Raw genomic sequence first — 22723 nt, forward strand, 5'->3', positions numbered from 1 at the left:
GTTGGTCCAATGATTAGAAGCGGTTTTGGCAGTTAAAAGTCAGACCCTTCCTCCCTTAATGAACTTTTCTTAATGCCTCCTCTCACTTGCCGGATTCTCTCCTTCACATTCATTAACGTGTTTTACAACCCAAATCTCTTGCACATGGACGCCCTATCACATGAAAGGATTCCTCTTTGCCATTAATATAATAGTAAACATAATGCAAATTCCTCTTTTATACACCAATATATTGATTTCTGATCTTCATCAACTCTAACCAACACACATACAATCTCTCTCTCTCTCTCTCTCTCTCTCTCTCTCTCTCTCTCACTCTCTCATGGAGATCAGAGGCTTGCTTTCATGTTGCTTATTTGGAACTTTCCTCCTGATTTCCTCTGCTCCTTCCCTCTATTTCTCTCACTCAACCCATGAACTTTCCTCCCATCTTCTTGCTAGAAGCCTATTAAACAACACAATCCCACAGTATTTGATACCCCACAACGCTGTAAGAGCAAAGCTTGGGCTCCCTCCTCTTACATGGAGCAAAAAACTAGCCAATTACGCTTCTTGGTGGGCACACCAACGCCAAGGAGATTGTGCTTTGATTCATTCCAACAGCAACTACGGCGAAAATCTCTTCTGGGGAAGTGGGGAAGATTGGGAACCAGGTGATGCAGTTGAAGCATGGGCTGCCGAAAGAAGTTACTACAACCACAACACCAATTCTTGTACTCACGGCAAAGATTGCCTGCACTATACCCAGATTATTTGGAGGCAAAGCTTGAAGGTTGGTTGCGCAAAAGTCATATGTAGAAGTAAGGACACATTTATCACTTGTAACTATGATCCCCATGGTAATGTGATAGGTCAAAAACCTTTCTGACGTGTTGTATATAATGAGATGGGATTCATCATCTGTTTGGGTTTTATTCATAATTGTTTCATTTCTGTAGGGTAAATGCCTATTTTAGTTGTTGAAGAATATGTGAAATTTAAATTAAGTTTTCCATTAAATTCGTGTTTGCATCAAACACAAGTAGAGGAGTGTTTGGCATGATAATGGAATGTAAAATGGGATCCGAATTCCTTGTTACTCCTTATTTAAAGAAGAAGAGGGAGGGGGTAATAATAACAGGAGGCTGTGAGAGGGGCTCCCCTGCTTGAGTAGGAAGGCCCCTTAGATGGGCCCTCTGCTCGGATAAGAGAGCATTTCTCACATACCTCTGTCCAAAGAAGAGAGATAAGGGTAAGAGGAGAGATCCATAATTGTCGGGGATTCCGATCTTGTAAAATGATATATTTTATGCCTTCTTGATTAAAAAGTTAATGAACCTTGTTTATAAATTAATTGTTAGTGTTGATATAAAAAACCAACAGTAGCCTTAAGCCCCCTTCTAGGGAGGGGTCGTCAGAAGGTCGTCGATCTAAAGACTAGAGGCACTTCAACGCCCAAGTCAATAAAACCTCAACTCTAGGAGAGTAAAGCTAGTAAGAGGTAAGAGAGTCTCTCTAAGCGTCGTAGTGCGTAAGAGATATATAGGAGAGTGCTTGGGGTTTAGGCTAGAAATGAGGTCATCTGTAGTGCATCCCATTGGTCTTGGGTCTGGTGTGAATTTAACCATATATGCGTCTTTTTAGGCTTCTTCACGCTATTTTAGTCAAGCCTTAGAGGCCCGCCATATGTAATATGGTCCTCCAATTAGTAGCATATCCTATTACATTCTTTCTCCCAAAGCAAAGTGTTATGGAACATTCTAAAATAATTGTGTCCTTTTCTATAATTGCAATTGCTTATTATATATTTTTCAACATCACTTCTGATTTTTTTTTAAAAAAAAAATAAAAAGAAAAAGAAAAGAAGCAAAAGTCTAGTTAAAAGTCATACCAACCTCTAATAAACAACGAAGAACAATGTTAAAAAGATCATTATTCTTTTTATATCAAGAATTATGCCATTTACAACTTAGAAAATTGTTTTTGAGATGAAAAGAGTAGATAAAATCAATCATTAAGTTTGATATATGCTTCACTTAATGATTTACTTCGTTATTTAAAATTGAAAGAGATTACCATATGATCTCTTCATTTTAAAATGTTCATCATCCAAAGTAGACCAGGGATGGCAATGGGGGTGAGAGAAAAATTATAGGTTGAGATTTATAAATATATATATACCAATTTTGGTGCTACACTTTGTGTGACCTTATGACATTATTATACCCCTCTATCTTTTCATTTAATCTATGTTTTAGCAGACCTACCATTTAATTACATAACCTTTATATGTTTATTCTGTTCACCAAACATTAAAATGATCAAAGATTAAGAAGGATCTCATTTAGCAGTGTTCAAAAATCGACTTTTTCATATTTTCAAAGAGTAATCCTATATATTATATTTTTATCCTACAATGCTAATCATATGGTTGGTTTAAACTGCCCCGTCAACATTGTGGAATAAAAATATAATAGATAGCATTACTCAAAGTCTCTCTCACATTCATTCACACACACACACAAAAGAAGTCAGCAACAAAATTAAGAATTTAGAGATGGGTAATTACATTATTTGGTTATAAAATAAACTTCAATCATATTTTTCCTCGCTCTTTATGTTAAACCAAACTTTTAGCACTCCTTTTCAACACCTCGTTTTCGAAGCCCTTGTCTTTTTATTTCCTTTTAGACATCTTTTGCTTTGCTCTCGCAAATAAATTAAGAGACCCACCTTAGCATCTATGAGTATTTATCTTTTAAATTCCAAAAAAAATAAAGAGAAAAATCTGGTGATCCACTTCCACGTCGTGGGTCTAGTGACCCACAGCGCGTGCGGTAACTAGACTCACGGCATGGCCGTGGGTCAAGGATTTATATACGTATATATATTATGGAGGGTATTGTTGCGATTTTTGCTTGTGAAATGAGGGCATTTGGTAGATCATCAGGGTACATTAACCAAATAGAAAAATTGGAAGGACATTGCAAATCGGGAGGCAGATTGAGGATGGTAAGTATAGTTTCCCCTGTTCACTTTTATGGACGACGAGCAAAGATTGCTGAAACATTGCATGAAATGTATAGTGAAGAAGAACTTCAAGATAAAAACAGAAATAATTAAACACCTTTCCTTTCCCAACCAAATACAACCTTTTCATATCCCAAACACAGAAATCTTGTTTTCATTTCCTGGTCATGATACAGTGGCAAAACACTCGAGCCTCCACACAGTATACCCATAGAATACTTTCAAACACTGGAAACAAGTTAACCAACCAGGTCTTGACAATGATACATTCTCTCAGCAAAAGATGTTGTCATTTCGACATCTCATTATTTATCATGGTCAGCAACAGCAACAACCACATATAAAGGCAGAGCCATGAAAGCAAGTTATTTGGTGAAGTACTCGAAAAAAAAAGGGTAGACTTACGAGTTGAGAATGTGGGGTGAAGTAATGAAACAAGAACACCTTGTAGGAGCTCTAAAGTAGCTTGGCTTACTACTATCCTTCCCAAATTGCAAACACAGAAAATAACCACAGGTTAAGGATACTGCAAACCAAACCTACTCACCAACTGCAACAAAAGGTAATCCCCTGATGACAAAAGAAACGCAAGAGCAAAATCAATAATCATTTCAACTCTCTTTCTCTCTCTTCTAGTACTTAGAAAACTTCTGGAGCTTCTATTTTGCTTGATGATTAACTCACGCATTCAACGGGATTTGAACTAATGAACTTATTCGTCTGACCTAAAGGTCACTGACCTGAGACAACTTCCGACACTATGGAAGGAAAAGAATAAAATTGCATTTCTAGGATAAAAGAGTGAACTGTTTAAGGAAATGACAAAATTTCAAAAACAGTTCAAAGATGAATAGCAGTTGAGGTGACCAATATGGACTAAATTCTAGATTCCTATAGTACATTCTACACCAGCACTAAGAACAAGCTTACCAGCCGCCGTGTCTTGAGAAATAGTCATTATCCAGTGATATAGCAAGAGCAACAGCCACAGCTCTCTCTGACAGAGTCAGTGGACGGGCAACTTCCAACTCTTGTATCTGCCATCAAAGACAGCAGAATTAAGATTATAAAAATGATTATATAATATATATAATTTTTTTTTCTAATGCGGTACTCTACCACTCTGGCCGGACCAGTCTTGGAGCTGGGATCAGAACTCCCAAACCGGATCACGTACTGACCAGCATCAGTAAAGATCTGCATTTCATAGATTATAGCTCAAGATTAAATTGCCATATCAGTAGATAGTTCCTTTGGCAACCAAAATAAGTTCTGATATCTCAAATAAAGATAGATTGAAAACAGATATGATATAACCCAGAGGGCTAGATAGAGGCCTGTGAATGATGGAACACAACATGGCATGCGCCAACTCTGCTTTTAAGATCAGTAACAACTCAGTATCTAGTACTTCGACAAGGACAATTACATAACACATTTCCAATGGTCTGACTGCAACATGTATCATAATTAATTACATCAGATTCACAGTAAGATGCTAATTCCATAATGATGTATGCTTCAAAATAAACCTTCCAAAAAACAGTACATTCGTCCAACAGCATTGATCTTCACAACCCAAACATATCTCTTTTATCTCGGTCCTTATTCATTTTTGTAAGGTAATCTATACAAGGTAGTAAATAGAAGGGTGAAAACTTGGATATGGAATATTTTGAAGTGAACAATAGTAAAAAGCAAGGACCATCAAGAACTCTAAATACATGAGGTACACATGGTCTTATAGTAAGGAAAATAAAAAAGTTGTGCATTTTAACGATACTCATTTCTTAAAAACTTATTGCTGAAAAAGGGAATCATTCTTGCATTCAGAACTAGCTCACTATGATCTATGTGATCTATAAAAATAAACTCCCACTGAACCACATTTTCGAGTATGTTGTGTGCTGCTTCCCCTCCCAGTCCACGAGATGAAACAATGCATGTACCAGGCAACATAAAATTAGATGAAAAGTCACGCTGATATTTCTCCAGATATCTGTGAATATACCCATAATGATATATTCTCCTACTTCTCAAAGACTGTTATATAGTTTGGCATATTGAGAGTTTTTTGGTTTCGTCATTAAATTTGTGCCTATTGTGTGCTGCAACAATTTGATTAGCTTAGTCTAGGAACTAATGGATAAAAAATAAGCCAAAAAATACCGGCTCTTTAAAATGAATGAAACTGCCACTGAAAAGAGAGACCAAATGGACCAAGAAAACCAACTGCACAGTGAATATTAATGTTTTGTAAAAAAAAAAGAAGAAGAAGAAGAAGAAGCTACCTCAAAGCCAAAACCCCTCCAGTCGCGATCTATCTCGGCAAGCACTTTCCCATCAATGTCTTTCAAAGTAAATGTCCAATTCCAGAAGCCAGGATTTTCAACCACTGCAAACTGATTCTTCCTGAAAATCAAATGATCTTAGGCTTGGAAATTTAGAAAGAAGCAAGACAAAGTCCAACAACAGAACTTAAAACTCTAGACTGAAAAGAAAAAAATAATAGAGAGAAAGAAGTAATTGACCTCTACATGTGATGGTAATATACTATCAAACAAAGAAAGTAAAAGGGAACATATTTACACCCACCAGAAGCATCTTAGATTCTTAGTGCTGCACCCACTAAAAGCTAATCATACAAGTGGCATAACAAGGACTACACGTAATTCACAACTGTGTACGACCTCAGAAAATATTTATACCCCCAAAAATGTTAAAAAAAGAAAAAGAAAAAGAAAAAAAGAAGAATGCAACAATAATAACAACAATAAAAGGTCAGAGCATTCAGAAGCCAGGGAAAAATCCCCTAACGTTCCTATTTGAAGTACAAGAGAAGAATTTGAATTCATCCTAATCTTTCCTCTTCCTATAGAAGTAACTAGCCAATGGTTAAGTAGCTAACAATAAACATCAAGATTTTAAAGACTACGCGAACCTCCTCAAAGCAAGGCAGCTATAAAATGCCTCATGAATTATAAAACTCAACATTGGTGGTCTTGCCATGAAAACTCCTCAGACATTATGCTAAAATTAAATGTACATCATCATATGACAAGTAGAGAGCTGTATACCAAAGTGCCAATACTTTCTATGGGGCAGGATGAATCAGCTTGTCATTTTAAATCATTTGTAAGTGACAACTAGTTTTTCTTCTGCTGTTTGATTGTATAAAATAATTGTTTAACACGTGTTGTTTGTTTGTATCTCTTTATATATATTGAAACCTGTTTCTCTGTTGAACTGCCATCTTTTTTATTAAATCAAAGCATATCCACAAATATCACAAAATGCTTCTTTGTCAAGGGCCGCCCAGCCGTTGATGCTGCCGCCTATCAGATCTTCTGGTTTTAGTTCAGATCGTGCCAGAATTGACCCAAAAGCTGGAGTTTCGGATGTTCGTTTGCAGGTTGATGGGTCTTTGGATATGGGTATGCCTTCTAGCAAATTTCTCAGTGATGACATGTCTGTTGCTCCACGTCTCAGCGTTGCAGATTTCATAGGAGGTCCTAAGGTCTTGGAGTGGGTGATAGCCCTTAGAGATGGGAAGAGAGTGTCGATTCCAAGTTTGAATCATGGGGTCCTTCTTCCTTCTCTTAGGAAGAGCAAGGGGGAAGGCAGTAGTACGAGACAAGAGCAAGAAACCGTGCAAACATCCCTATCAACAGGTAGCGAAGCTTAGGACTGACAATTTTTTACACGACCAGCGAACCCGATAATAACTCAACACGAAATTAGCAAGTTAAGGTTTTGTATAATTGGGTTCAGGTCAATTCGGATCGCCCTGAATTAACTCATTTTTAATAAACAAATCAATCCCGGGTCTTAACTCATGGGTGACTCACATAACCCGTATAAATAAAATTAATATTTTTTAAATTAAAAAACAAAACCCTAAAAGGCTAAAATTCATATAAATTCATTTTTAAAATTCATATATCATATAAATTTAAATTCCTTTTTTTTTTTTTTTTTCGCATTTAAATTTAAATTTATATGCATGTCAAAATGGGTCAAACGGATCATGTTTGGGTCAAGCTAACACGACCTATTTATTAAATGGATTATGCGGGTCGGGTTGGTCAACCCAACACTCCATGTTTATTAAACAGGTCATGTTGAGTCACTCGCTTATTTAAATGGCTCGTGTCAGAGTTGAGGGGTTTGACTCGTTTAACTAAATGAGTCGTGTTCAAATCGACCGGAACCCGACACGCCAACATGAATTGCTAGCCCTAGTGAAGCTAATACATACCTAGATAGCTAATGTGGGGACGAGATGTCTGCTCTCTCGAACGCGGTTCTCTTTTTTGGGGAAGAGCCTAGGGACAGCGAACCATTGAATGTACATCCCCTTGTTATTGAAGAACCAGTTTTGCCTATATTAGATTCTTTAGATTGGGTGGTCCAGAAAGTAGAGATTTTCCATCGTTTTGTGGGGTTGTCTAGTGAGGGGTTTAAGGATATGAGTTGATGGCTTTATTCATTGCCATTGAAGCGAGTCGAAATCAAGACGGTTCGGCTAGTCCCTCTCTAGTTCTCTTTCTAAGCCAATTAACAGAAGGCACCATGAATTAAAGAGGTTAGCTTCTTCTAATAATTACAACCTTAAGGGAGGTCATTCTAGCAGAGGTAAAGGTTAAGGGGAGGGTTCCAACTGATTCTTCATGAAGCCTAAGATTTTGTCTTGGAATGTCTGAATGAATGGGATAAAATATTGAGGGCCATGAATCTCCTTAGAGAATAGAAGGCTGATATTGTTTGTTTACAAGAAACCAAATTGGAGCTTGTGTCAAGGGTTGTCCACAGTCTTTGGCGTTTACATCATGTGGATTGATGTTATTTGGGTTCGAGAGGGGCTTCTACAGGGATCTTATTAATATGGGATGGGAGGGTGGTGGAGAAAATTAAGGAGTGTGTGGAGGCATTTTCTATTGCTTGCTCTTTTAGAAATGTCGATGACAATTTTGTATGGGCTTTCACAGGTATATATGGTCCTAATATTCACAATGAATGAAGACTGCTATAGGATGAATTAGCTGGATTGATTAATTAGTGGAATTTACCGTAGTGCACTATGGGTGATTTCAACATCACCCACTATCCATTCTTCCTCAATTATGTCAAATTTTTCTAAGTTCATATTTTCACAAGGTCTTATGGATATCCCTCCTGTAAGCGGAAACTTGACTAGGTCTAATAATTGTGATCATCTGCCGTGGTATAGAATTGACAAGTTCATTCTCTCTTCTGATTGGGAAGCCCAGTTTCTTGATGCTTCTCAGAGGAGGCTCTTTAAACTTTTATCGGATCTCGTTATTTCTTGATTGTGGTGTTACTTATCAAAAAAAAAGTTATTTCTTGATTGTGGTGTTGTTGTAAGCAGGAGAAGGTATTTCAAGTTTGAGAATGTGGTTAAAATCAAAGGGTTTTGTGGAAAAAGGTGAAGCAATGGTGGACGTCTTACAGCTTTCAAGGCTCCCCTAGTTTTGTCCAGGCAAGCAAACTAAAAGCTTTGAAAGTCGACTGGAAAAAATGGAATGAGAAGGTATTTGGCAAGGTGGTTCTTTTGGACAAACTCCGAGATCTTGATGTTATTGCAAAAGAAAGATCCTTATTTGAGGTTGGAAAGGTGAGAAAGGCTGACATTGCTAGTATCTTGGAGATAATTACTCTATTGGAAAAAGTGAGTTGGAGCCAAAAATCAATGGCACTTTGTTTGAGAGAGGGAGACAAGAATACAATTTTTTTTCCACCTACTGGCCAATTCAACCAAAAGGAACAACTCCATTGAATCCTAAGTTTGTTAATGGTTCTACTTAATAAGGGAGCATATTTTGTAGTTTTACACTGATCTTTATTCAAAACAATTCAGTTGGCGGCCTAAATTGGATGGTCTTCCTTTTGAGGAGGTATTTGGCAATGTCAAGAAGTAGAAAAAGGTTCTTACGGACGAACTCCGAGATCTTGATGTTATTTTTTATTTTATTTTTTTATAGATAAGCAAGCACATTTTATAAAAAGCGTAAGGCGCCCCTAAAGGCGAGATCCTTATCTAAGGTTGAAAGGTGAAGAAAGGCTAAGATTGCTACTATAGTAGTATGCTAGAGATGATAACTCTATTGGAAAAAATGAGTTGGAGACAAAAATTGAGGGCACTTTGGTTGAGAGAGGGAGACAAGAATACAAATTTTTTCCACCGAGTTGCCAATTTGAACAAAAGGAACAATTTCGTTGAATCCTTAGTTTGTTAATGATTCTGCATCTTCAGACTCTTCAGAAATAAGGGAGCATATTATGCAGTTTTACACTTGTCTTTATTAAAAAACAATTTAGTTGGCAGCCTAAATTGGATGGTCTTCATTTTGATTAATTTGGTGCTAAGGAGGTTTTGCAGTTGGAAAGAGCGTTCGAGGAGAGTGAAGTATTTGAGGTGGTGAAAGTTTTGAACTGTGATAACGCCCTGGGCCCTAATAATTTTTCTGTGGCCTTCTTACAGTCTTATTGGGAGGTTCTTAAAGAAGATATCATGATTTTTTTTTTTTTTTTTTTTGTAAGTAGATATCATGAATGTTTTTCATGACTTTCATACTCAAGGTAAGTTTGAAAGTAAGTCTCGATGCTATTTTTATTGCCCTTATTCCCAAGGAATATGGGGTGATGGATATTAAGGAGTTTCGTCCTATTAGTCATGTGAGTGGCGTCCATAAAATTATCTCTAAAGTCCTACCTAACGAGCTGAAAACTGTGTTGGAAAAGGTTATTTCCAGGTCTTAGAATGCTTTTATCAAGGGGAGACAGATTTTAAACTCAATTCTTATTGCAAATGAATGCCTTGACAGTAGAATTATATCATAAAATCCAAGTGTGCTTTGTAAATTGAACCTAGATAAGGCTTATGATCATGTTAATTGTGATTTTTTGTTGTATTTGTTGAAGAGATGTGGCTTTGGAGAAAAATGGTGAGATTAGATAGCACATTGCATCACTATTATGTATTTCTTTGTGTTGATTAATGGAACTCCATCCAATTTCTTTAATAGCTCTCGGGGCCTAAGATAGAGGATCCTCTTTCCTTTCTGCTCTTCGTTGTAGTCATAGAGGCTTTGAATAGAATGTCGTCTGCCACTGTGGATTAGGGGACTTTTATCAGGTTTTTTGGTGGGGTCCAGGAATAATGATGAGCTCCTAGTGGCTCATCTCTTATTTGCGGATGACACCCTATTTTTTTGTGAGGCAAATCCAGATCATCTCTGTCATTAACAATGTCTTTTCTTATGCTTTTTTTAATTTGGCTAAATCATAGTTAGTTCTTGTTGGCGCCGTGGAAAATGTTGGAGGCTTGGCTAGTATCCTTGGTTGTAACATGTCCTCCTTGCCTATGAAGTACCTCGGTCTTCTATTGGGGGCTTCCTTTAAGGCAAAATAAATCTAGGGTAGTAATATTGAAAAGATGGAACGTTGTTGGTGGGTTGGAAGGCTTTATTTGTCTAAGAGAGGTAGAATCACTTTGATTAAAAGAACTCTTTCCACTTTCCCTACTTATTATTTGTCTCTTTTTCCCATCCTTGTTGAAATTGCTAACTACATCAAGAAACTTCAGCGGGTTTCTTGTGGGGTGGAGTCAGTGATGAGTTTAAATTCTAGCTAGTCAATTGCTCAAACTCTGATTTCCTCAGACGTATTGGGGGTTAGAAACCTGTTTTTATTTAACTAACTCTCTTGGAAAAATGGTTATAGTGTTATGCCATGGAAAGGGAGTCTTTGTGGAGATCAGTGATGGAAGTTAAATATGATAGCATGTGGGGAGGGTGGTGTTCCAATGCGGTTTTTGGGTCCTACAGGGTTGGGGTGTGGAAAAACATTAGGAGAGGGTGGGGGGTTTGCTCTAGATTGGTGATATTTGAGGTGGGAGATGGGTGTAAAATCAGGTTTTGACAAGATATGTAGTGTGGACATCAGACCTTGAAGGCAGCTTTCCCGCCGCTGTTAAGTATTGTGCGCTATATAGGAGGCCTCGGTGGCAGATCATGTGCAATTTTGTAACGACACTTTACAATGGAATATCATATCAATGCATGATTGGGAGGTGGAGGTGATCACTTCGTTCTTTAATTGTTTGTACATTCTTAGGTAAATTTGTTAGCTCCCTTCCAAAAGGAGGACGTTCAAGGTCAGATCTTATTATCATGCACTTAACACCCCCCCCTAGCGTTCTTTGTTTGGACAGCAGCGTTAAGGAAGATTTTTAACCTTGGATAACCTAAGAAAGAGACACATCATAGTGATTAATTGGTGGATAAAGTGGATCATGCCCCAACAGGTAGTGAAGCTGTTGACTAGTTGGAAAGGTCGGTTGGTAGCCACTGTAATATAGGACGGTTCCGTAATGCTTAATTTGGTGTGTTTGGAGAGAACACAATGCTTGAAACTTTTAAGATTGTGAGAGAACAGTGATAGAGTTTAAAGCTATCAAGTCTCTTCATCTTTGGATGGCTGCTTGTTCTCACTTTTCTAATTTTTTAGAATTTTTAGATTTGTGTTATCTCTTAAATACTCCTTGCGTACTTGGATTGCGTCTCTTTGTGCTTCTAATAAGATTGAATTACTTATAAATAAAAAATAAAAAATCTAATTGTAGGTCAGTGGTCCTTCAAAAAGTACAAAATATAGCTTCACATTGTAGTTTCTAGAAGATTCACACAGTAAAGTCATCTTCCCACAATATTCAAAAGTACTACTTTCTCCCATTCATGGCCAACATAGCAGATACTTAAAAAGCTAATTCGCTTAGAGCCACTTCCTGGCCTAGAAGATCTACCACTCCACAACCGTCTATCTTATGTGTCTATTTAAGAAAGCACCCCAAATAAAACCGCTGGGCTCCAAATCTTAACTGCAAATAAATTTAAAGGTACTAACCCTGATTTAATAAAGTACTTTGTAAAAGTAGTTCAGAAAATACCATTACCCAAGGTACAAGTCATACACCCTCTTCCAAAGATGCCATCGTCTGTGAACCACACCAACTTCCTAGATAGGAACAGATTTTTCACATCACCGACAGTCAAATTGCTGTTTAACATGCTCAAAACTTTATGTAGTATTGCAATAGCAAACAGCATAAACTTCTAATTGCCATACCTTACCATCAATCTCTGTGTAAATTGAGCTGGTTATCCACCAAAAAGGCCTACGAACCTGAACATGGTAAACAAAAACTTCAAGCCAACAGAATCTAAAGCCTCACATAGTTGCAAAAGAATAATAAATCTCTACAAAGCCTCACCCTGAAGAGCTCATTACCCATCGAATCAGTTATATAAGCAACAAAAGGGCGCCTTAGCCGAAGCAACTGCAAAAGGCAAAACAAGCATTAGCAAGGAAAATTCCATACAAAAAATTAAATATCACAAGCATGCAAGCAAACTAAACCAGCATTCCAAAACAGCAAAGCTTTTAAGAAATTCAAACATGTAATCTAGTAATCATACTTGCTTAATCATCACTCATCCCAAAAGTTTAAGCTGATAGAAAATAGTGAATTTAATCATTTAATTAATATTCTAACACTCTCCACACATGTGGGCTCAAGCTCCTTCCCAATAAATAAGGCCCAACACATGAAATATTTAATTAAATGAGAAATAAACCGTAGAGTCAGGGTTCGCACTCATGACTTTTGCTTTGATATTATATTAAATTACCACTAACTCAAAAGCTTAAGCTGATAGGAAAATGTGAACTTAATCACTTAATTTACATTCCAACAATATTTAAGCATACGATAATTTCCAGAATCAACTTAATTAGAGACAAAAGTGTCAATGGTGCTAGCATGTTAAGGGGCATGCTATTGCTACAAAAAGGTTCTCTGGACCTATCCACCAATTGTCCCAGATCATGGTGCAGATATTAAATTAAAGCCTTCTTGGTTAGTTGAATCTCTTTTGGTACTCAAAGAGTATTTCAGAACAATTCTGGTTGCAGTTATCAAAACCAGCTTAAAACAAAAATGTTGTTTTTGCACACTTAGGCTCCTCCAACACAATCACTCTCTTTTCTGTAACAACACTACCACGCAACAGCTCATGGTTGCACCAAAACTAACTTCCAACTCCACCGACCGACCATCAACTTGTTAATCATGATGGAAATGGAAAACAATGTATGAAAGGAGGAGCTGATTTTCTATATCCAGCCCTCTGCTATTCATTCCATATATATAGGAGAAATGATTACAATAGAGAGAGCAATTTCCTGAGAATGGCAGCTAGTACTAGGACACACCTATTCTGGACACCTCATTTAAATTTTCTTCTAGAATAGTACAGTTTATTACAACATGCATTCTAACACTCTCCCTCAAGCTAGAGCATACATGTCACATAAACCCAGCTTGGAATAGATAAATTCTAACCGACTCTTACATAATGACTTTGTGAAGAATCAGCAAATTGGTCCTCAGACTTCACAAATGGTGTGGCTAAATCTCCACTGAGTATTTTGTCTCGGACTAAGTGACAATCAACCTCAATATGCTTGGTCCTCTGTTGGAATACATGATTAGAGGCAATGTGTAGAGCAGCTTGGTTATCACAAGATTGTGGGATAGGTGTACGTGCTGGGAAGCCTATCTCTTGAAGGAGATGTTGTAACCAAGTTAGCTCACTAGCAGTATGAGCCATCGCTCTTTTCTCAGCTTCTGCACTCGATTGGGCAACTACATTTTGCTTCTTACTTTTCCACATTACGAGATTTCCTTCAAGAAAAGTACAATATCCCATAGTCGACCTTCTGTCTGAAGATGATCCAACCCAGTCTGCATCAATGAAGCCTTCCAATCTGAGATGACCATTCTTCCTAAACAATATGCCTCGATCTGGGACTCTCTTCAAAGATCAAATAATACGAATAGCAGCATCCCAATGTGAGAGTCTCGGAGCCTCTAAGAACTAACTCACCACACTAACTGCGTATGAGATGTCTGGCCTTGTGATAGTGAATTAAATTTCCCAACCAATCGATGGTATCTGCTAGGATTTGGAAAGAAATCAATAGTTTCTGAATTTGGATCCATAGGAGTAACAACAGGTCAAGCTCCCAGCAATCCAGTCTCCTCAAGGATGCAAGTACACACTTCCTTTGAGATAAATTGTTGCCTATCTTAGATCTTGCAACCTCAATTCCTAGGAAGTACCGAAGTTTGCCCAAATATTTAGTGTAAAAGCGTTGTTGCAAAAACTGCTTCAACCTGGTGATTCCTCTAGTCACTTCTCATGATCACAATCTCATCTACATAAATAACCATTAGGATGTATCCAGCATCAGTATGTTAGTGAAAAACTGAGTGATATGTCTGACAACGAAGGATGCCAAATTCCATTACTATGGAGAATTTCCCAAACCATGTTCTTGGTAACTACTCGAGCCCATAATAATGCCTATTTCAATTTGCAAACGCTACCCTGATACTCCCCCTAAGCAACAAACCCAGGTAGTTTCTCCATATAGATTTCCTCAAATAAATCACCATGAAGGAAGACATTCTTAACATCTAATTGATAGAGTGGCCAATCAAGATTGGCAGCAAGAGAAATCAATACACGAATAGAAGAGAACTTAACCACACAAGAGAATGTCTCATCATAGTCAATGCCTTAAGTCTCTGTATAGCCCTTTGCAACCAACTAGGCATTGAGGCAGTCAACAGAATCATCAGGATGAAACTTAACAATATACACCTATTTACAACCAACAATATGTTTGCAAACTGGTAAGGGAACAAGATCCCAAGTCCCATTTTGATGTAGGGCAACCAACTCCAATTCCATGGCTCTCCTCCAACTTGGGTTAGAGAGTGCATCCTAGATTGTCTTAGGAATGGAAACATTATAAATGGTGGAAATAAGGCCCAAACCACGAGCCCTAATCGAGCCATAGGAACTAACATACCAACGAAACAGTTGTCTAGATAATAGTTGGGGATATTGCGTAGAGGATAACTGCCCCACGAATTCATTCTAATTGTCCCATCATTCTCGATGGCAAACTTGGCCATGTTCTTAACCTGCCAGTAAACATGTAATCCAGCACAACACCTACTAACGACAATAGCCTGCCAGCAAGCAAGGAGTTTGGTGCCACGCTTGGCCAGAGCTGTACCCCATCACCAGGCGACACTTGGCCAAGGACGTGCCTTGCTAGAGGACACAGATACGGTGCCACGCCTAGACAAGGCTGTACACCATCAGTGGGAGATACCTGGCCAAGATTGTATCCCATTATTAGACACTCCGCAAAAGGGAAGGCATGCAACCAATTTAGGTACATTCACCTTACTATTCGTATTACAATCCTTCTAGCTCTCCCTCTCAGGGCAATTCCTCTTGCAAACTTAAGCATTGGAGATTTTCCATGTCGGCACCCCCAGCAAGTTTCTAATTGTTCTTACTCTTCCTTTCAGACGTTTGTTGCCCAAGATTGATCATGCGATCAACTACATCATCAGTATCTAACACTGACGCATCTATTTCAAATAGGGGGAAATCACCCCAAAATCTAGTAACCATATCTTCAAATTATGTATGTATCACTGCCAGTCTGCCACATCTATTTCAAATATGGGGAAGTCACCTGCAAAATTTGGGATCCAAATTTCTTCAAAGTTGCCCTTCTTAATAGATGCCAAAAATTGAAATTGTATACATTCGTAATATGACTTCTGGCTTTCTATATCAACTGGATATCAAATTGCCAAAAATTGAACATGTATACATTTGTAATATGACTTCTGGTTTTCTATGTCAACAGATGTAGACACTGTTCAAAACCTTGCATTAGTTGTTTTCTTAGTTTAAAACAATACTCAATGGCAAGCTCTTATTATTATTACTATTTTTTTTATAGGCTCCTATAGGGATTGAACCTATGACTCACCCTCAACCTCTTGTTTATCTTGCTTACGGAAGTTTGTTGCTTTATTCATTTAATGGCAATCTCTCAATAGTGAAATGCAAAAGGAGATGCTTTTCTTACAATATTTTCAGACAAATCGGTATGGGAAATGAATCTAACCAAACTTTCAGACAGAATGATATGGGAGTTCCCTTATCAAACACAAATAACACAGCCCACTGCTTGCGAATTTGGTGTGCAGAGCATACCACCACATCATTCTATCGTCACATAATTACGTAGGTTGGGTAACTCTACTGACCTTGAAATTAATTTCTTCAAAATGAATTTTTGCTGAATGCATTATGCCGATTGTAGTTGCATTTGGTTATGACAGTAAACAATTACTCTTTTCTTTTTTTCAATGATTAGATAGGCTCCCATACTTCAAACATATCTTATAGCCAAGTATAGTACCGTGTATCCACATCTACATGCACATACCTCAATCACACTTATCTGTGAATAACTACTGCATATAATTTATTCTATCACACCATCATTCACTAGTATCACTCGTACAAAACACACGGAGACCCCATTGTCACAGCATACACTCACAAAGAAGCACATGACACAAAGAGCATTTATTTTGCATGAGTTCACAAACACATGCAAAACCTCTCTCACTGACACATACAGACTGCCATAGAGTTACTGTCTCACTGAGCACTCACTCCTCTCTCTCTCTCACACACACACACACGATATAGTCAGAGCATTCACAACTCATATGAACACACACTCACCCAGCAAAGGAAAAGAGCACATTAAAAGCAGCAAATAGCAGAGACATGTAAAGAGCATATTGAAAGCCAGTGATACCAACAGCCAGCCAAAATTGAAACCCTAAGCCATTCAAATAAAAAACTCCCCAATCATATCGCAACCAAACCCCATTCAGTCATGAAACACTCATCAAATACTTCCTCATCAAATCAAACCCTAACACACCCTCAAGCGAAACCGAAGCGGAAACGAGAGAGAGAGAGAGAGAAGGAATGAGAATGAAGGGTTTGAGAAATAAATTTTAAAAAAAAATGAAACAGTCATGTAGTAGGGCATGGAAACTGATGAGCTGAAGAAGTGAGAAGTAGAAGAAGGAATGAGAATGAAGGGTTTGAGAAATTCTCAATGCAGAGGTTTGGGGTGGAATTCATTTTCAGTATTTAATACAAATAGGGATACCAACATCCAAGGAATAGTGCATGTTGTTTTTTGCCTTGGAAACCAAATAAGGAACTTTTGGTAGAGATGCCAAACACCACTTTCAGCAATGAATTTACAGGTGCATGAGTTGTGAATTACCTATAAAATAAAATAAAATAAAAAACCTAAAGGAATCCTGAATTACAGTGATAGTTTTAATTGACAACGCCATTGTCCACATAATGAGAATGATATGGAAAACATGTAGGCTTTCCATTTTATTATGACATACATATTAAACTTTATTGATTTTCATGTACACATTAGCGTGTGGATGTGCTGACTTGGGTAGTGACCAGAAGGGAAGAATGAGATAAGAATCCTCAGACATATACATTACCGTCAATAACAAACTGACATCAATTATGTGATCTATGATTATAGTGCAGCAACAAAGTAGGAATTTAAAAATGAGAAGTACAATGTTAAACTACAGACCTGTCTGAAAATGAAATTACTCTGCTCACGAATAAAACCTACAGGCTGCAAAACAACATTGAGTAGCAGGAATTTCAAATAGTTCAAGATGTAGTAAGCCATTTGTTTAAAACACAATTGTGCATAGCAAAACTTCAGGAGAATAAAGGAATTAGAATGATTGCTCACCGACTGGGGGTAGCACACATCTACTATTGCATACCGGTTTTCCTACAGTTCCACCAAATAAAATTGATCACAAAGAGACAACTAGATAAAGAAAATAAAAGAAAGAAAAAGAAAATGGAAAATGAAATGCTCAAAAGAGCCAGAGAAAAAAGGTTATCAAAACATGCAAACACTCATTTAATAATTAAGGTAACAGGCCTCACTAAACCTAGGCAACTACTCCAGATGGATAATATCAAATACCAAAAGCAGATATGCATGCAGACAATAAATGTCACATTTCTACCAACAATGGATCCAAAAATTGTTCATTGAAACCAAGCATTTGGTTCTTAGCATCACAGTGCCAACATCCTAAGATTCGCTTGAAGTCTTGTAAATTATGCAAAACATGTGAAAGACAACACACCATAATTCTAGTTGCAAATGAATGGATCCCGTGAGACCATATATATGTCAGATTTAAGGCCAACTATATAAGCAAGATGACCATTAAAGAAAGGAAAAATATGTAAGCTCATCAGCCACATATTATAAGCAAAGATAGAATTTTACAACAGAAAACAAAACTAAACAAATCAATGACAATTTTTTATTCCCAAGTTAAAAGCTGCAGGGAAATACTTGGAGTTGATCTGATGCTTTGCAAAAAAATCTCAACATTCTTACCATAAACACTTCAATCTACTACTTTATTTTAAAGCCAATGGTAAAAACACTTCTTCTTTTTTTAAGAAAGGTAATATTTTGGCATCCTAAAAGTATCATACATAGTTTTACTTTTACATGATATGGATAACCAAATATGCTCCCAAATCTGCATCAAGATGAATGAGAAGAAAATAATTTGATATAAGTTATATATATATGAGAAGAAAATAATGATTGGGAAGTTAATTACCTGCTCAAAACCAAGCACAAGATTTGCCCACTCTATATCCCTAGTAATCAGCAAATTGGACCTAGCAAGAAGCGGTGCGACCTGGGCCTAATATATTCACAAAATACCAAGTTAAGACATCTTCAACGTTACATATAGTAGGCGAAAAAGATTAACTTTGAACGCAAGAAACTTGAAAAGAACAAGCCCAAGCAAAACCAGATGTCACATGGCATTTAATCCTGGTATGACAATGTGTCTCCAAGAGTAGGAGATAGTAAAGCATTACCTAACACATAAAAAAAGACACGGACTGGAAAAGGTAACAGGCTTTTAGAGATTGGCCAAGTGTTCCATTTTATTTTTCCTATGAGTTCCAATTTGTCTCCAAGAGAATAGCTAAGTCCACACGTGATGGATCACTTTTTGGTGTTCGGCAGCCAGTCTTTTCTTTATCATCATCATCATTTTATTCTTTCTCTTAAATTTCTTTACAAGTAACCAAAGTGATGACATTCCCCACCCCCCAAAAAGAAAAACTGATATTCACATGTGGCAAATTCCTCCTTAAGAATATGTAAATTCATATTCACAAAGCTCATTATCTTTATGGACGTACAAAAGGCCTTAGAAATATGGAGAATTACATTAATGATTACTAATCCATTACATAGAAAACCATCAAGTCTTTTACCAGTATCTTCCAAAACTAGAGTTTCTTTCCACTTTGATAAAAAAGTAGCTACATAAAACAGACATTTAGGCGCACTACTTTTAGTCCTGAAAAATTGGCCTAATGCAATATCATGCCACTTGTGGAAAAATTCCAGGACTTTGTGATACATAAATGCTAAAGAGGGATTTCAATGATAAATAAGATAACACTGTAAGTGAAGCTGTTAAAATAACTGACGGACAAGGTTGGAGATTCTTAGGCCATTGGAAAACAAAACAAAAAACAAAAATTCATGACCTGCACAATGGCATTATCTGCATCTGAAAATGTGGAGGTAGGGCTAGGGGCAAATAAAGGATCTTATGTGATTTAACATTAAGTACAAATTACCATCAATCATCCACTCTATGTTCCAAAAAATATAAGAAGCTCATGATGATAAGCATGGATTTTGGCTGTGCAAGCTACGTAAATTTTACAAAATGAAGATAATCTCAGAAGAAATTATCATGGATAAGTTGCTGTTAAATATTTGAAGGCTAACGTGTCTTCTTTCTGAAGGTTTAGAGCATTTCAGCTATTTGTAACAAGCAAAGAAAATCTTCCAATGGCAACCTCCACCTTTCTCTTGCTGCTTTTTTTCTGTTTCTTCTTTTGTTCTTAGAGCACTAGCAGCAGACTCCCTAAATTTCATTCCCTTCCCTAAATGTAGGAAAAACTCCTAAAAACGTACCTACAACAAACTCCCTTGGTACTCCCTAAACCAAGGGAAGCTTATCCTTATTTTATTCCAAAAAAGGCTCTCTCTTTTGCCTAGTATTGATTTGAAATAATATTTAAATGGTATAGGAAAAGGATAAGGGAAGCTATTGTGAAATTTATTTGAATAGGAAAGCAAAAAGTAGCTTTGTTCTCTAAATTTAAGGAAAATCTAACAGAAGCTGCTACTAGTGGTCTTATACGCTTTCTCTAAGCCCCACTCTTCACATATATGCACATTTAGTGATCCAATTATCACAAAATAAGCTATAACAAAATTGCAGCAAAAGCACGGTAAAACTGATGCATTCATTAACTGAATAGCTACTGAAGATTCATATGCACAACAACTATCATGTTTAAGGCTAAGTTCTTATAAATAACAATTTGAAAACAAAATTAAAGCTCAATCTCACCTCCTCTGGAGATTCTGGCTTCAGAAAACCTGAGACAGATTGGCTGAGAGGTGCTTGAGTCAAAACTGGTTTACCCTGGTCCAAAACATTCTCTTCACTAAGAGATGTACCTGAATACCATCTCCCATATTGATGTTGGTTATCATATGCTGTTCCACCAAATTTTCCATGCTTAACAATTTTCCGTCTTCTTTTTCCCCTAGAATTTTTCATTTTCCTATCGGCAACCCAAAGCTGTACAAGAAAATCCCTATTCAAGTCAGTATCATTTTCAACAATGTGTCCAAATTTGCGGGAACCAGTTATCATGCTCTGTGTTGACCAAGGAAAATTTCTCTCTAAACAACCAGGTAACTTAAATCTCCAATCATGAGGTCTTGCTAAGATCAGCCTTTCTTGAAAACCTATAGCCCCACCCCCCAAACCATATTGCCACAATGATCTTGCCGGAAGACATCCACTTTGAGATTGCGAGTCAGGAACGATGCAAACCTTCTCGGTGGTAAAAGCACCATTTTGGTTTTTATTTAAAGAATGATACAATGATGACCTCCTTCCAATGGTTTTATTAATTCTTACAAGGCAACGACAACCCTCTGTCCAATTCATCTAATAGAACAGTTGTGCCTGCAGAAATTGAATTGCAAACTGATAGAACTCCATGTGTTACAAATAAAAAAGAAAAAAATTGAAAAGCACAGTTAAAATATACTGCCTAAATCAGTAAGATTAATACCTCTTCAAATAAAGAATCTAGTGAAGATTGCCAGTTCAGAAAAATTGATCTACAGTTGTTGAAGATTCCTGTCACATATCCCATAATTTTCTCACATTAATCAGACAGGAACGGCACTAAGTGAAGTAGCAGCACTGTAATAAAGGTGTTCCATAAAATGAAACAAATAGTTATAGGAAAGAGAATATGCTTCATATATAAGAGTTGTTGTTATGAGAAATGAAACCATTACTGAAGAACCAGCTAAAATACAGAGAGAGGGAGAGAGAGAGAGAGAAGGAAAGAAACGATTTCCAAAAACAACAAAGCAAAGAGAAGAAAATAAACTACATGGGACTCCAATAGAGGTAAACAAATGGAATTAGTGTTACAAAGAAGAAAATATCTCCAAACAGTTGAAATCCATGCTCCCACGAGACATCATGTCAAGAAGAAACATAACACATGGAATTAGTATGATAAATACAGAAAATGCAGAAAAGGCTAACACCTCATTGGCACATTACATTGGCAAAACATAAATGGCCACAAATATGTAAACTATAACGTATTCCCACATCCAAACGCGTATCAATTCCATGTTTCACGATCTAAATTTCAACCTATACATACTGGACATTATATAGACTTAAGATTGGGAACAATTCCCGGTACCAAAAACCCCCCCAATTTGATTACCAACAACGAAAAAAAAAAAAAAAGAGAGAGTAAAAACATAAAATACCAAAAATAAGAAGAATAAAAGCACGAACATCTCTCTCTCCCTCTCTCTCTCTCTCTCTCTCTCTCTCTCTCTCTCTCTCTCTCTCTCTCTAGAAGTTGGTCTACGTTGGTGTCCAAATGAGCTCTTGATCCTCCACTAACCCAATCAAACACGGCAGATTTGAAAATTTCAGCCAAACATAAGTTAGAGCAAATACGATAACATCACATGTTGAAGTCACAACAAAATTATTGATATTACCAAAACGGAAACAGAAAAAGAAAAAACTTCGAGAAACATTATTGATATCAACACGAGTGAACTCAAAAAAGTGTTTTCAGGAAAACATTCTTGCTTTCGTATGCGATAGTTTAAAACGAGAAAACAATCAAACACTCACCGCTCTTCCTTCTTCAACTCTCTCTTTCCCCCTCTCTGTCTCTCTCTGTCTGTCGCTCTCTGACTCTGTCCCCTCATTTCTCTCTTTCGTAATTTCCTTTTAAAAAGTTTGGATTTGGTATGGTGATCACAAACGAATGGGACGGCTTGTCCCACTGACCATCTGCCACGTCAAGGAGAAATAAGAGACCCCACGTGTTGATAGCAGTGACGTGGAGAGCATGAGATTTGGTAGATACAATTTGTGTGTTTGAGAGGTTTTTTCTTCTTTTTTTTCTTTTTTTAAAGAAACGCGAATTAACTAACATTATTCAATTATCATTAACAATTTGATGATACATCTCTCCTTATAGTTTGGTACCGCTCCCTT

At 37.1% G+C, this 22723-nt stretch overlaps 2 protein-coding genes across 6 annotated transcripts; one reads left to right on the top strand and one right to left on the bottom strand.

Moving 5' to 3' along the window:
* Window positions 1-306: 306 nt before the first annotated feature.
* LOC133862502 (pathogenesis-related protein PRB1-3-like) lies at window positions 307-882 on the top strand. The gene has a single exon (XM_062298368.1). The coding sequence runs from the start codon at window positions 323-325 to the stop codon at window positions 866-868; it is 546 nt and encodes a 181-aa protein (XP_062154352.1). The 5' UTR covers window positions 307-322; the 3' UTR covers window positions 869-882.
* A 2198-nt stretch (window positions 883-3080) lies between these two features.
* Window positions 3081-22462, bottom strand: LOC133853361 (altered inheritance rate of mitochondria protein 25). Of its 5 annotated transcripts, none has more exons than XM_062289598.1 (13): window positions 22355-22462; window positions 21252-21319; window positions 20516-21142; window positions 18686-18772; window positions 17785-17826; window positions 17617-17661; window positions 12302-12367; window positions 12162-12213; window positions 11984-12041; window positions 5301-5421; window positions 4129-4206; window positions 3940-4046; window positions 3081-3579 (listed from the first exon to the last, which is right to left on the bottom strand). In XM_062289598.1, the coding sequence occupies exons 3-13, from the start codon at window positions 21122-21124 to the stop codon at window positions 3549-3551; spliced, it is 1296 nt and encodes a 431-aa protein (XP_062145582.1). In that variant the 5' UTR covers window positions 21125-21142; window positions 21252-21319; window positions 22355-22462; the 3' UTR covers window positions 3081-3548. The 5 variants fall into 5 exon arrangements, with proteins under 5 accessions (XP_062145582.1, XP_062145578.1, XP_062145581.1 ...); XM_062289594.1 differs by having other exon boundaries at window positions 11984-12045; window positions 12157-12213; XM_062289597.1 differs by having other exon boundaries at window positions 11984-12045; window positions 12157-12213; window positions 20516-21163.
* Window positions 22463-22723: the final 261 nt, after the last annotated feature.

The sequence above is a fragment of the Alnus glutinosa genome, chromosome 1 (genome assembly GCF_958979055.1).
Source record: "Alnus glutinosa chromosome 1, dhAlnGlut1.1, whole genome shotgun sequence".
Taxonomy (NCBI): domain Eukaryota; kingdom Viridiplantae; phylum Streptophyta; class Magnoliopsida; order Fagales; family Betulaceae; genus Alnus; species Alnus glutinosa.

Bases quoted from the DNA above. Each gene is read 5' to 3' on its own strand.
- LOC133862502 (XM_062298368.1), top strand. From the start codon at position 323: ATGGAGATCAGAGGCTTGCTTTCATGTTGCTTATTTGGAACTTTCCTC.
- LOC133853361 (XM_062289594.1), bottom strand. From the start codon at position 21,124: ATGAATTGGACAGAGGGTTGTCGTTGCCTTGTAAGAATTAATAAAACC. The intron at 12,046-12,156 runs GTATGGCAATTA...GTTCCTATCTAG, and splicing joins ACACAGAGATTGATGGTAAG to GAAGTTGGTGTGGTTCACAG. The intron at 3,580-3,939 runs GTAAGCTTGTTC...TTTTGTCATCAG, and splicing joins TTCTCAAGACACGGCGGCTG to GGGATTACCTTTTGTTGCAG.